The sequence below is a fragment of the Poecilia reticulata genome, linkage group LG2, assembly GCF_000633615.1.
Source record: "Poecilia reticulata strain Guanapo linkage group LG2, Guppy_female_1.0+MT, whole genome shotgun sequence".
Taxonomy (NCBI): domain Eukaryota; kingdom Metazoa; phylum Chordata; class Actinopteri; order Cyprinodontiformes; family Poeciliidae; genus Poecilia; species Poecilia reticulata.
Window position 1 is genome coordinate 16,926,086 of NC_024332.1, and position 14,155 is coordinate 16,940,240.

Genomic DNA, 14,155 nt, shown 5'->3' on the forward strand with positions numbered 1-14,155 from the left:
ATATCAGAAAAAAAATATTTTAGTAATACAACAGAAGGAAAGTTTGATAGTTAAGTTGTGCATCATGACACGTCAATAGGTGTCAATGGAGTTGTATTTAAAGAAACACTGTAGCTGCACATTAGTCAGTAAAAATGTCAAATTTGTTCTTCTGCATTTCAGACACGACTGTCCAAACAAAAGAGTAAGTCAGAAAAATAACTTTGTCTTCACAAATGTACTGCTATAATACATTTAATATAAGCGTAATATGGTGCTGCAGTTTATAACTGAATGGGTTAAATGCAAAGACTGGGCTCCTTTAATATATTTAATATCAAATTTTAGAGCAAAAAAGTAAAAAGCTACAAAAAAAAAAAAAACATGCCAGTAAACACAGATACTGCACATATCTGTGCTTTTAAATGTCTTCAGAGTGGCTATAACAAACACCTCCTCGGTGGTGGTGTGATGGGGAATTTAACTCGAAGCTGCTGACCAATGAGATGCAGGCTGTGCAGTCATCCCAGCAGCAGCAGCAGCAGCAGCATCAGTGTGAGTCTGTCTGTGAGTAGTAGCTTTAAGGGGGGGAACCTGGACACCCTCACTGAATCGAAAGAGACCCTCTGCCAGCAGGCCGTGCTTTCCGCTCCTCTCAATGTGCTTGTTAGCAAATGGAAGCAGAGGTGCTGAACCCCCAGAGGATGGCGGACGTCAACGGCAACAATAAAATCGCCAACGCGGAGCTGGAGGTGCTGAAGCTCCAGGAGCTGGTCCGAAAATTGGAGAAGCAGAATGAACAATTGCGGAGCAGAGCGAACGCTGTAAACAATTGCTCCGTCGGCCCTCATCTCCAGACCTCGTTGTCGTGTCTGCACGGGGCCACGGCGTGCCTGAGTGACAGCTTCTCGTGTAAATATGACGCTTCGGGTCCGACTCGTCCGTGTTTCTCGGCGCCACGGGCGCCAGCGGAGGAGCCGTTCGCGTATTTTCAGCCGAGCTCCGCGTCTCCTGGCGCCGCCGTGGAGGACAGCGGCGCCGCCGGTGCCACAACCGTGTTGGACGAGGTCGATGTTTTGGACCTGAACACCGTGCTCCCCGTCGGAGAGCCCGATAGCTGGTAACCACTCTGTTCTATGTCAGACACCTTATTGTAGACACATGTTTGTGCTTTGCATAAATTCATATGAAAAACTCTGTGTCACTTGTGTTTCACAGGCAAGACATGTTTATTTATTTATTTATTTTTTACCTCATACAAGGTAATCCAACATGATTTACAAAAAAAAAAGAAAAAGAAATGAACAAAGGGAAAGAAAATTAAAAAAAATTTTTTTTAAATAATAATAAGATGGTCTGAGCTATTGGAGTAACACACATGAAATATTCAAGAACAGAGCTTTGAGGAACCCCACATGTGATCTTTGTTTACTCAGGATTAAAACTTATGAGGGACACAACAATTGTTGCATTGTGACCAAAACACAATAAGCTAGAGTTTTATTATTCGGTTGCACTTAATATTTTCTTTTTGATTAATGTCTGGGGCAGCCCGTGGCACAAGTGAACAAAGCTTTTGCTTTGAGAAATAGCTATGTCAAAATTGCATACTTGTAATTACATTTTTTAAAGAGTAAGCTGACCACGAAATCCATTTTGAAGTTTTCTAAAGAGCAAACTATAAACATGATAAATTTACATTTATTTCAGATTGAAAAGAAGTTGCAAACATGTTACTTTAAATCATCCAAGGGGAAATCATAATATTCTGATGGCGATGCACCAATCAGTTGGCCAAATCAGACAGTCATCATCAGTGATTGGCAGGTTGGATACTGGAAAAGCAGATGTTTTTTTTTTTTTTATCTCCTTCTGGCCTTTAAATGCGCCAAGCATAATAACTCTCACCATGTTCAGTCTTTAAATTAATCAACCAAGCCCTTGTACTGTGATGTTTTTGAGTGGAATAAAAATCAGATAATGTCAGGGTCAGACTTTGATGGAGACAGTCTTGCCATCCCTAGATTTTTAGGTGGACTCAAAGCTAGTGCCGCTATCAGAAATCCCACAACGGCTTTGAACTCTTCTATGTGTTACAATCCATAGAAACACTGGCAAAGAAAACTGAAAATTAATATTGGCCAGGAAGAGTTTGATGGCTGCGTCTCTATGTCAACAACTATTATTTAAAGCTACAGTTAGTATTTGTTTTGTAAACAAACAAGAGAAATTAATTGACTCATTTGGTCTTAAGCTGCTGTAAAGATTTGCAAATACAACCCCCCACCCCCCCCAAAAAAAACAATGTCTTTACTGCTACCAAGATCCTATACATTTCATACCAAAATCTTGTAATTTACAGGATGTGACTGATCACATCCTCCAAGACCCTTGAATTTAAAGAATTCATTGTTCGTCCACAACTTGACTAACACAAAAGTACAAAGGATCGAGCTTGGCAGAATTTCTAAGACACGATAGCAATGCCGTGGTGATTGGCGGAAAATGGCCCCAAAATCAATTTCTTCCTCCGTGTGCCTCCTTTGATTATGCTGTTATTCTTCTCATGGATTACACTCAGAAGCACTGGAAAGACAGTGTTTTTATTTTCACGAGGAAGCTGCAGTAAAATGAACCTGAATCTTAGGATGCAGGGTGCAGCATATGTTCTGGGATGGATTTAGAAACAATGACCCCCTTCAGTCTATGATCAAACAGCTCGGCTTTGTGTGTGGTTGTTCAGCCCCGGGCTGAGCTAGTGCGGAGCGCCGGAGCTGCTGCTGACTTGGGTCGCTCTCAAACTGAACTGACATGCTGACTACTGAAGCAGCTTTATGTATCTGATGCGATGATGCGGAAAATGTAGCACACAGCTGATTGCAGCACTGATGGGGGTACGGCGCTCATCTCCTGCCCTATCTTTTTTCCGTCTAGCATGACAAGCTGACCTTAAAATCACTCTAACGCTCTGCTGGCCTAGTTGTTGAATTTAAGGTCGCTCCTGTCTTATTTATGTTCTCTTAACTTTGGAGAGACCGGGAATAGATCCTTGCTAGATTTATTTCAGCACTCTGCCGAGAAGGCGTAGCAGAGCTAACGGAGAAGCAACTTTTATCATTTTAGATGTGTCTTCTTGTTTTCTTGAGATCATTACATTTCTGTTATTTTTTTTTCCATATAGTCCTCTGTAACAGTTTTGGTCGGAGGCTTGCATACCCTCGTCGTTGATACGATTCCCATATTAATCATTTGTGTAACTGCTATTTTGGGGGATGGATTTATAACTCAGATTATTACGACGTCAAGCCTCAAATTCATGCAACTCCACTATTATCTGGTCAAATGTCCCGTTTTATGCTCATTATTATCTTCTGTAACCATCAATTTTCTGATGTAGCTCTGGCTGGATTTTTAACCAATCCTCTTCTCAGAGTAGGTAGACCTCATTAAACTTGGTTGAATAATGTCATATATGAAGTGTAAAGCATGGCCCATCAATTTGTCCAGTGACAGAGGCTTGCGATGTTTCATCTCCTTAATATTAGTGAACATCGCAAAACCCAGTTTTAACGTGTTTGGGGTCACTGTCCAGTTGGTTCAAGCTCACAGCTGCTGATTTGAGCTGAATTTGAAAAATATATGTGCGTGGATATCCTTTTTGATTGTTGCATCAAACAGAACAAAATTCAAAACTCTCTCTCTCTCTTACATTTAGTGAAAAAATACATAAAGCACTCACTGTGTTCAGTTTTGAGCTACTGGTAGTGAGAGATTTCTCTGTAAATGAGTAAGTACCGCAACGAGTGAGATTATTTAAATGTTGTCTGTGAAGGCTGCAGAACATGACTGAAGTGCTTCTGTGTCTCAGGCTGTATGTGAATCCCAGAGCCAAGCCGCCCAGTGAAAGCACGCTCAGCCCTCTCCGGTGGTGCAGGCAGGTCCTGGACCACCCTGGGCCGGAGGTGGAGCTGGCTAAGATGACGCTCTGTCTCAGACTGGACCAAGGTACAGCGTGCTTATCCCTCAGACAAACAGAATTCATCTACAATCACATTTTAAATGGTCAACATGGTCAATATGTTAATTGCTGTGCAATGTTTATCCCTGAACTTGTTCCTTCAGTGTTTGAATTTACAAACCTGAGAGAAATACCTTGTTGTTTGTTTGTATTGCTAATTCTAGCTAGCGCCCATGAATTAGCAAATTGGACTGTTTTCTTCAACTTGCAGCTAAAATGAACTCAACTCGGGTGTGATGAAATTGAGTTCTGACTTTAAACAAATGAAGCACAAGATAAAAACATTATACAGCAGGTTCTTTAGCATCTATTGCTAATTATGCATTCTATTTGAACTTCAAAGTTGCATTTTTTTAAGACCTTATGATGGAAAAAGTTAAAACTGAACATCCCCGGGAAGTCAGAAATTTAATTTGGAAAGTCGGAGGTTCCAAATTAAATTTATCATCAGCTTTTCTTGCTAATGGTAGTTAGCCTGGACACTGAGCACATCAGTTAGTAAATCCCACAGTTTTTCCTACTTGCAGCTATAACCAGCAAATCTGTCATTCATGTGCTATTATAAGTCACATCAACAATTTACAATAAACCAAATCTGATTTCTGCCCGTCTAGAAACAGATGGACAACCTCTTACCACTAAGGCCACAATCCAGTTTAAAATATATTATCAACATCTGGGACAAGGGATTATTAAAATTACCAAAAAAAAAGATATTATGAGATCAGTTTATATAGCTTATATGTATATAAATGCAATAACTGGTACATATGTGTGCCAGTAAATAACATTTGCTGCTGGACTAGACCCTTAGCTGTAATGCGTGGGGATGTTGTTACCATAGAAACACCGGTTACATTAAATGCACATTTGAAGCAGATTTCACAGTTTCAACAGCCTGCTGAAGAGACTCTTCTTCAGTGAAAGCTCGTACATTGGTACAAGATGTTCATGGATGTGATTTTGTTCACGAAATATTTCCCCGTGGTTAAATATTCTCACAGCGTGGGCCTGGGTCCACCCTGTGACTCGGTAATGAGCATCGGTGTAGACGTTTCAAGGACTTGTTCTTTCTCTCAAGTTGGCTCTCCTCCTCGTGGGTCCTGAATACACCCCTGTGTCTTGAACAAACCAGAAGCAGTTTTGTAACTTGCTGTGAATGCCGGTTTTATTCGGTAATGGTTGGGCCTAATTGTGTAAGGAATGCAAAGCGCTCCACTTCGTCGGGAGAGCCCCTCTCCGACTGCTAATAGGCGAGGATGGACCCGGCGTTTTACACATTGGACAGGTCAGACGATGAAGACCAATTTACTCAACATTTAAGAACATTTAAAACGTTAAGCATTTGCTTATGCCCTACTAAATTTCAGTCAACCTTAATTTGAAGTAAATAAGTTAGGCGTTCAGCTAAGATATTAGGTCACATTTGATGAAAATTAGCAATATTCAGAAACGTGATGAATTGAAAAGCATTGCAGTTTTGTGACATAAAAGATTTGAAATAAAATAGACGTAAGCTCAGATTCTGAAGCAGTCCATGGATATAATTTCATTTTTGGATTGTGATGTAGCTTATATGCACAATCCCTGCTTAACCTAAGACCCAGCTCCAAAAAAAATAAAAAATAAATATCTGTGCTTTAGTTTAGCTCAGTAAGCTGCTATTGGACACTAAAGCCTCTCTTACCATCTTTGCTTTTTCTGATCCAATCATTTAAAATATCAATTCTGATCTGTAAGAGGCAGATTAACAAGGGCGTGAGTGTGTTAAACTGTATTAATCAATGTGCCGTGGGCGAGTGCGTAACATAGGGGAAGGGCGGTCGGTCTAACATGTCCTTCACTGCATGTCATCTTGTTTCTGTAGCAAAGCGGTGGCGAGGAGTGTCCTCTGTCCGTCCGTACAGCTGCATAGAGGGACTGTCCACCCTCAGCTGTCCCGTCCTGCCTTACACTAAACCTGCTGCACTAACTGAGACCCCAGGTAACACAAAGTTGTGCATATCACCCCAACTAACCACAGGAGTCACTCCAGGATGATTCCATCAGAATTTTGATTCCGTTAAACCAGACTGGAGCATCCGACTGAGGCAAAATGCTTTACGGAACCAATAAAGTCAATCAATGATGGATATTGATCAGATTTTTTTGGTGTGTTTTTATTAGTGTTATATTTGCATTACGTTTATCATTACACAAAGGCAGGTTTTAGGATGTTCCTGACACTGCCTGCTGTGCTCATCTCAAAATGAAATATGACAGCAAATTAGTACCTGAACGTTTTTGCAGAGTTTATGGGATGTGGAGAAGAAAGATCAATAGGTTGTTGTGTCTTGTGCGATTATTCATAGCCCTTCAGTTTTTAGCAACACGAGCCTCAGTGTGTGCTATTGGGATTTTATTAAATTGATCAGCACTAAGAAGGACGTGATTGAAATGTGGAAGGAAACTGATACATGGTTTTGAAACCTTTTGTACAAATAAATACTTTGTAGAACTGAATTTCACTGCAGTAACACCTGGAGTCTGAATATCTACCAGCTTTGCACATCTGAACGCTGCTTTTTTTTTTKATGTAAAAAAGCTCAAGCTCAGTCAGATATGCTGGAAAACATCTGTGAACTTTCAAGTCTTACCACAGATTAGAGAAGGACACTTTGACTGGGTCGTTCCAAACCAATGATGGTGCTTTGAGCTAAATCTTTACATTTATCTTGCCCTTTGAATATTTAAAGTCCCTTAGACTCTGTGCGTAATCATCAGACGTAACCTTCTTCAACTTCAAATTCATATTCTAATCCAAATTAATATGAAAGTTGCGCCAAAAGCAGTTGTTGCTTCCGTTATTGACATAACCCAGATTCTCCAGTGACCTGCTTCATGCTGCTTGGAATCAGATTACATCAAATTGCAGAGAAGAGATTATATATACAGTCAGACCCTGAAGATGTTTGGAGACAAACGGTCTCATGTTCAGCTGGAGAACAACTCAATCCAGCATATTTTAAGGTAGAAACAGCAGTAAAGTAAGGCTTAAATATTGTGTGTTTTGTTTCCTTTTGAAGCCCCGGTGCCATCGTCAGTCCAGCCCGTTGTCCAACCGGCTCCCCCTCCCAGGGCCGGCTGCAGCCTCAACGACAGAGCGCCCACCTTCCTGTCAAACTCAGCCCTCCACAGTAAGACCTCGCTGTCAACATGTCTGTTAGTCACTCAACTCCTTTAGTCGGAGTGAATCAATTAGGGATGAACGCATGAGCACACATGCAAGTGTTATCTGCCCACGGAGCATCTTTAATGGGTGTTATAAAAAAAAAAAGCCTTTTGAGAATGAGTGCCGCCTTCATCGTTTTAGATGTCGGTCGCCGCCACGCAGCCATCACACCCCAGTCCTCACTGGACAGTGACATAGGTGTGTCAGAGCTGGAGGAGGACTCCATCTCCATGAGCTACAAACTGCAGGACATGACGGACGTGGAGGTCATGGCACGACTCCAAGAGGAGAGTGAGTCACCTCTAAACTGAAAATATTATTATTTTTTATTATTATTATTTACTCTTTATTTAGCTAAAGTAACTCACAGAGATTTAAAAGATCTTTTTAAAAGAATTCCTGAGCAAGGCAGACAGCAGTACAGGTTACGGTAGGAGGAGTTACAGCAGGCTAAATATTTTCATACATACAAATATAAATACATATTCATAATCAGCGTTTTCATCAAGAAATACATCTGCATCTTTCTTCTACTAGTAGAAAGCTCAAACACTTGCTAGTGGAGTTAAATTCAATTGGCGAACCTTAAGAAGAAGTGATGACTGTTAGCAGACAAAATTTTGAATTTTGCAGACAAAATTTTGAACAACTTGAGTGTTTTCTCTGAGTTTCAAGCATAAACTGACAAATAATTTTATTGCATACATTGTAAAATAAAAATCTGCAGCTTTTACTTTAGTATTGACTCATAGCTCTCCTGTGTATCGGTAATAGCCATGATGAGCAGAACTGACCCAGAGACCAGACCCTGAGGGACAACAAACGGGCACTTATCTAACCGTCCCAAAAAAAAAAAAAAACCTTAGAGGCCAATATGTGTATGTTATGTGTGTGTGAATGATTGTCTTGTTGTAAAAGAGTACATAAATAAATATTTTCCATCATGTGAGAAATTTGTAGAAAAGTATGAACGTTAAGCTTTCAAATTTGTGAAAAAAACTTTTAAAAAATTGCAGAAATTAATTGGTGGTTCAAAAAAAAAACCCCACCAAGTAATAACAACACAACATACAGTAAATTGTAATGTGAGTCAGCCAAATTATAGCAATTGTTTCTTCTTTTTTTTTTTCCCATTTGACCAAAGCATTCAATAATTTTATTGAAATGAAAGATGAATTTACTCTAAGGATTTTTAAGCACCTCGTGGATGGTGCTGTATCTCCGCTCGTGCTTCTTTGTTCTGTCTGTGGCCCACAATGAAAATGCTGATCCATGGTTGTATGGAGGGACCGAGAGGGGCGTATGACCTCTGAAACGTTGACTTTGAGTAGCCAGCTCATAAATTATGCAGACCATTTCAGAAATATGCCCTATATCAGTCTGGCTTACTTATACGGTGACTGAATAATAGATGAGCGGTGCCTCTATTCGGACTATATCGTATACACCATACAGCTCAGACTCGCGTTTTTATCAGGATAAAAGTATCCATCCCCTCTCCTCTAGGCCTTCGCCAGGACTACGCCTCTACCTCTACCTCAGCCACAGCCACAGCCGGCCGTCGCAGCTCCAGTTTCTCCTTGCACTCCCTCAGGCGCTGCGAGTTGGACCTGGAGGAGGAGGACGAGGAGGACGAAGGCTACGACCAGCTGCCACCTCCTCAGCCTCGACTCTTTCGCACGGGCTCTATGCAGCGGGGCAGCATGCCCCACTCTCACACCTTCTCCAGCTTCAGAGACTGCAGGCGCACGTCGGCCGGCCCCCAGTTTTCACTCAGCGGACTCTCTCAGCTGTCCGGACCCTCCAGCCTGATCGCAGACACACACGCAGCCTACAGGAGCGGCGCGGGTGAGTGTTTTCCGTTTGCAAATCCAAAGCTGATGTAGGACTTTTGCATGCAGCCCTTTTTTTTTTCTCAAAACGTTTTAATGCAGTAGTTCAATACTGCAAGATCTGAGCACAACTGTTAAAAATGTAGGGATGATATGCTGATATTAACAAAAGTTCTGAATGAAAAAGAGTAGTCGGAAGAAAAACATCTACCTAAAGCCCTAACTCTTCTCTCAAAGGTCAATTCATTATGCCATAAAAACTAAGCATCAATCAAATATGTAGATACACCTTTAAGCAAAATATATATAAAAAAGGAATAATAACAGAGAAAAAAAGAAATCTTTTCTACTGAGTCAATATGCCACATTTAGGGTATGATATTATTTTTTTTAAATCTACTCTCTTTGGGTTTTTTTTTTTTGCCAGATTACTACACAGATTTGTTCCATAAACAGAAATACAATGTTCCATTTGCTGAGTTATAGTTTTTTTTATTTTTTTTTTTATCTCAGATCCTCTCATAAGTGCTATTTCCTTTAATAAATCTTTTTTTTTTTTTTTGCAAACGTGCTAATGTGCGCTAACATTGTCGAACAGACAAGCTACGGAGAAGCATGCCCAACCTGATCCGAGCTCCCAGCATGCCCAGTGTTCCCAGTATTCCGTGCCTGGCCTCCCCCGTCAACCCACCCTCCAACGGCCCCTCCTCTTTACCACCTATGCCCTCCCTCCGGAGCAGCCAGAGCTTTGACTCGTCCAGCGGGCTCCTCCGACTCCAGTCCTCCAGTAAGACCCATGTGTCCAAAAAATCAGCCACATGGGGCTCGGTTCTCTCATAATTCAAGCCTGTCTTGTGTGTTTCCCACTGTGCTTTCAGTCCCTTCCCCGGGTCAGCTCACCCAGCGAGTCCAGAGTGTCGGAAACTTCTCCAGCACTCCACGACAGCAGCTGAAAGCCACAGCCTACGTCAGTCCCACGGTGCAGCAGGGCCCCACCTCCCCTTCCCTGTCCACCTCCATCAGTTTGAGCTGTATCCCGAGCAGTACGGCACTTCCTCAGCCCCTGAAAGCCAGCGGAAGTTTGCTGCCGCACGCCCTGAAGGCCGGCATCAACCAGTCGGCTGCCCTGCGCAGCTCGCTTCCTCGCCCGGCTTCCTTAGTGGGGGCAAGTGGACTTCCGCGTGCGAGTAAAATCATGCAGCCCACGCGCAGGTATGGTCCAAACTGCACCATCAGGTACAACAGTGGGGTTTTTATTAATCTTTTTGTGTTGTTGTTAGGACAGTAATTTTTTTTTTCAATTTTCATTTTCAGATTCATGTTCTTACTTGGAAAGTGCTGTGTTTTGTTTCTTTTAATATAAAACTTGAAAACAAAAATAAAACTGGGCGTCCTAATCATTAAACTAAATTTATGTGGTAGGTACTCATAAATTTTTATCAGTTATCTTTTTCAAAGGATCGTATCAAGTTAATTTAGGATGAAGCAAATACAATTTTTATTTTTTTTGTTGCTGACCTCTGTTCTTGTACAATTATGGCTTGGTGTGGTCCTATAATACTAGTAGCACTTCAGCATGCTTTGTTCTGTACGATATAAAAGCACAAAGCCTGATCTGGACAGGCTTCAGATATATTTTACTGAACTTTACAGTTTAAGTATGCTGGAGTTTAAGTCAAACTTTAAACCAAACAAATCCAGTTAGTGACGCAGAAAACAAAGCACAGAGAGGAAAAATTGAAACAAAGCGAAACTACTTGTGGCAAACGTGAAAAACATTTCCAATAGCTACAGATCAGAAGCGATAACTGAGCATCAGCGTAGCTGCAGTAATTATCTCATGCCAGTAGGGGGCGACGCTGGCTCAGGTCTATATACAAACTGCGCGTCCATGCTTCTACATATCTCGTTCTTCATTCACTGTTTTAAATGAAGCCTGATTGCACTAGCACGTGTTCCCTCTGTGTTCTGCATGTTTCCTAATCTTATTGTCAGTGTGTTTGATTGGGTTAATTTGTTATTTATTACGTGCTTATCAGATGCTCAGTAGACTTGTTTCCTTCTTCCCCACAGTTTGCTCGCTCCTCCGAAGAGCCTGGCTGCTCTGAGCGCCCTGAGGGACGGCAGCTGGAAAGACGGCTGCTACTGAACCCAAACGGACTGAACCAAGGTTGAAGCCTGAGGGCTGCACAGGGTTACTCCGCATGGGAGCAAAAGTACTGAAGTACAAAAATGATGCTGCCAAGAGCTCCCAGAGAAAGTGACTGTTAACGTGAACACAAAGACTGAGAAAAAGTGTGGATCCAGCAGGCTGGATCTAAGCTACCTGCTTCAACACTGATAACACAACAATAGCAACAGGCAATACTCTGATAATAAGATGCTAAATGTGAAAGAAGAAATCCACTTTTATGTTTTGTTTTTTTTTCTTTTTTGAGTTTTCTTTGTTGATGATTATTATTTTTATTCATTAGAATGGAAATTTCTCTCAAGCCTAACGCTTTCGTACACGCTTTGAATGCTTTGGATGGTTTTCTGTGGTTGATTTTGCGAGCAATATTATTTCATTTTTCATTCCGTGGTAAGATGTAGAAGAAGGCTCAAACTGGAATGACGTTACTTCCTGTTAAACAGTGTTGTGTTTCTTGACAGTTTTGTTTTATGGCTGGATCTTGCAGCACTTTAGATGGGAATCATGATTCACCTGTAAAAGTAAATCATCTGATATTTTTTTTTGCGTTTTTTTAAATCAAATATGATATTCATTTGCACACACATTTCATGTTGACGCTACTTTCTTTCATTTTCTGTAATTACATGAAATCTTTACACTTGTTTCATAAATTTAATCGCTGCAGTAATATTGCACATGCTTTTTATGGATCACAAGGACAAAAAGAGGGGCTTAATTTTTAAAATGAATAAATCATTTCAAAGCATCTTTGTCCGCTCTCTTTCTCTCCCCCGGTACAGTAAGGAACAAAATGGATTCAGAATCGGTTAAAGCTCAAGTTGAGCAGCACATTTCTGTTTTGTTTCTATGTGTAAAGAGATGTTGACGGTGTTCCGCAGCGTCTAGATCAGAGCTGTTTACTCAAAACTGTTCTTCCTAACAGGGAAAGATGTGCTCTAGAATTTTTAATTCTTAAGCCACAAGACGTAGTAAAAACTGACAAGAGATTTAACAGTAGAGCCGCAAAGAACATGGATATAGTTCCACAAAATAGTATTAAGAATGAAAAACAACAGCAACACCTTGAAGAAACATACCTTTCAAACACATTTTATCTCAGATTTAGATGTTTGTTTGTTTTTGTACACAGATTTGAGAAGCCAAGAGAATAACTGAATTTATGACATATCATTGTATCCTTGGGTGCTTGGGTTTTCATTTGTGTTTGTGTTTTGAGTTCCATATTTAGTCTTCCCATATTCAGTTCATTTCTTTGCGTTTAGTTTCTTCGTGTCTTCCTGTGTAAAGTTCTTTGTACCTTTGGATTTATTTCCTTTTTTCCTCTGGGTTTTGTGTCTAGTTCAGCTTTCTTTGTGTTAGTGACTCACATTGCCTTAGTTTGCCTGTTTGTTATCTTCCTAATTCCCATGTTTATTCATTTGTGCTCAGTGTCATTCTCCACTCTCACCTCAGTATATTACCTCTGTTTTTTTATTTGTTGGTTCTTCCTATTGGTCTGTCCATGTTCCATGTCCTGTCTGTCTTGTTCCACTTCTGCAAGTTTATCATTAAATCCTTTGCTGTGTTCATTTCTAGTTCATGTCTGCATTTTGGTCCTATTCACAATCACAAACTATTAAACATGACAGTAATAGTCGTTCTATTTTTCTGTTCTTTTTTCAATCAAAATTACATAGGATGCATAAAACATCCTGTGTTGTGATCAGATTCTGAGCAAATCGTTGATTCAAAACAAATATTTGTTTTGATACAAAAAAAATTGTATTTGGTGGATTTTAAATGGCTTTACATCAAACCCAATGATTGATATGTTTTTTTTTTGTAGCTTAATGCTGCAGGATACGTTTCATAATAAATGTAGAAAAGGAATGTTGAACTATTTATATGGTGTGGGCTGTAAAAGTGAGGCAGAGCATTGAACCGGACAGATGTTTGCTGCAGCGAAGACCCTGGAAGAGCTGAGCTGACTAATCTTTAACATGCTTGTGTTTTGAAGGGAAGTCTCCAAAGTAACGTTTAGCCTTGTACAGTTAAGAAGCCATAAGTATATTCTCCTGCTGTTGGGGAAACTTGCTCTGTACGTGCTAAAATCCTGGCCCCGGAGCGGAAGGCCGGTATTTCTAAAAATGCCTAACAAAGCTCAAGAGGTAAGTTTTAAGCCTTTTTTGACATACAAGCTTGACATACACTATATCTAAGATTGCTAGAGCATTTATCGTGCCTTTTAAAAAAAAAAAAAAAAACAGGATGCTGTGACCAACCTGAGTACGCTACAGGAGATTTCCCAACAACTGGGTTTTGAATGGACAGTTCTGGCATCTCAACTTGATTTCAGCAGGGCTGAAATACATCAGTTCCACACCAAATCAACAGAGAAGGGCGAACAGGCCAGGCTCATGTTGGAAAGATGGTACTATGTGTGTGTGTGTGTGTGTGTGTGTGTGTGTGTGGGTGCGTGTGGGTGGGTGTATGGGTGTGTGTCTGCGCATTCAGGTTTCAGAACTTGATCTTTTTGAAAGAAGAAAAAAAAACTAACACATTTTATTGTCAGTAGTTTTAGCACCACATTTACTTTGTACCACTGGATCCTGTATGGGATAAAAAACATTAGAAAATTTTGCACCTCTCCTTTTTTCTGATATTGGATTGATTACCAGGTACGAGAGGTCATGGGACAAGCCAAATAAGACCAAATTACTCCAAGACGCACTGGAGCGAGCGGGTCGGCGTGACCTCGCAGAATGGCTGCGCTGTCTCCACTGGGGTCATCAGAAGTTGAGTAAAAAGGTGGAACTGCCCTCAGCATTCCCCTTCATCATCACCGTCCATAAGACCATCCGCAACCAAAACGCCCTGCGCAGAATCAACGACCTCAATCACAAATTCACCTAAAAATACATGATTTTTGCATACAAAAGCCA

At 40.8% G+C, this 14,155-nt stretch overlaps 2 protein-coding genes across 2 annotated transcripts; both read left to right on the plus strand.

The window, feature by feature from the left end:
• The first annotated feature begins 411 nt into the window (after positions 1 to 411).
• slain1a (SLAIN motif family, member 1a) lies at positions 412 to 11,979 on the plus strand. Its single transcript, XM_008433731.2, has 9 exons — positions 412 to 1,099; positions 3,848 to 3,984; positions 5,865 to 5,981; positions 7,063 to 7,173; positions 7,350 to 7,499; positions 8,715 to 9,056; positions 9,639 to 9,827; positions 9,919 to 10,252; positions 11,114 to 11,979. Exons 1-9 carry the CDS (start codon positions 654 to 656, stop codon positions 11,187 to 11,189), a joined length of 1,902 nt encoding a protein of 633 aa, XP_008431953.1. The 5' UTR covers positions 412 to 653; the 3' UTR covers positions 11,190 to 11,979.
• A 1,012-nt stretch (positions 11,980 to 12,991) lies between these two features.
• On the plus strand, positions 12,992 to 14,155 carry LOC103479367 (ankyrin-2). Its single transcript, XM_008433751.1, has 3 exons — positions 12,992 to 13,381; positions 13,481 to 13,644; positions 13,892 to 14,155. The coding sequence occupies exons 1-3, from the start codon at positions 13,361 to 13,363 to the stop codon at positions 14,124 to 14,126; spliced, it is 420 nt and encodes a 139-aa protein (XP_008431973.1). The 5' UTR covers positions 12,992 to 13,360; the 3' UTR covers positions 14,127 to 14,155.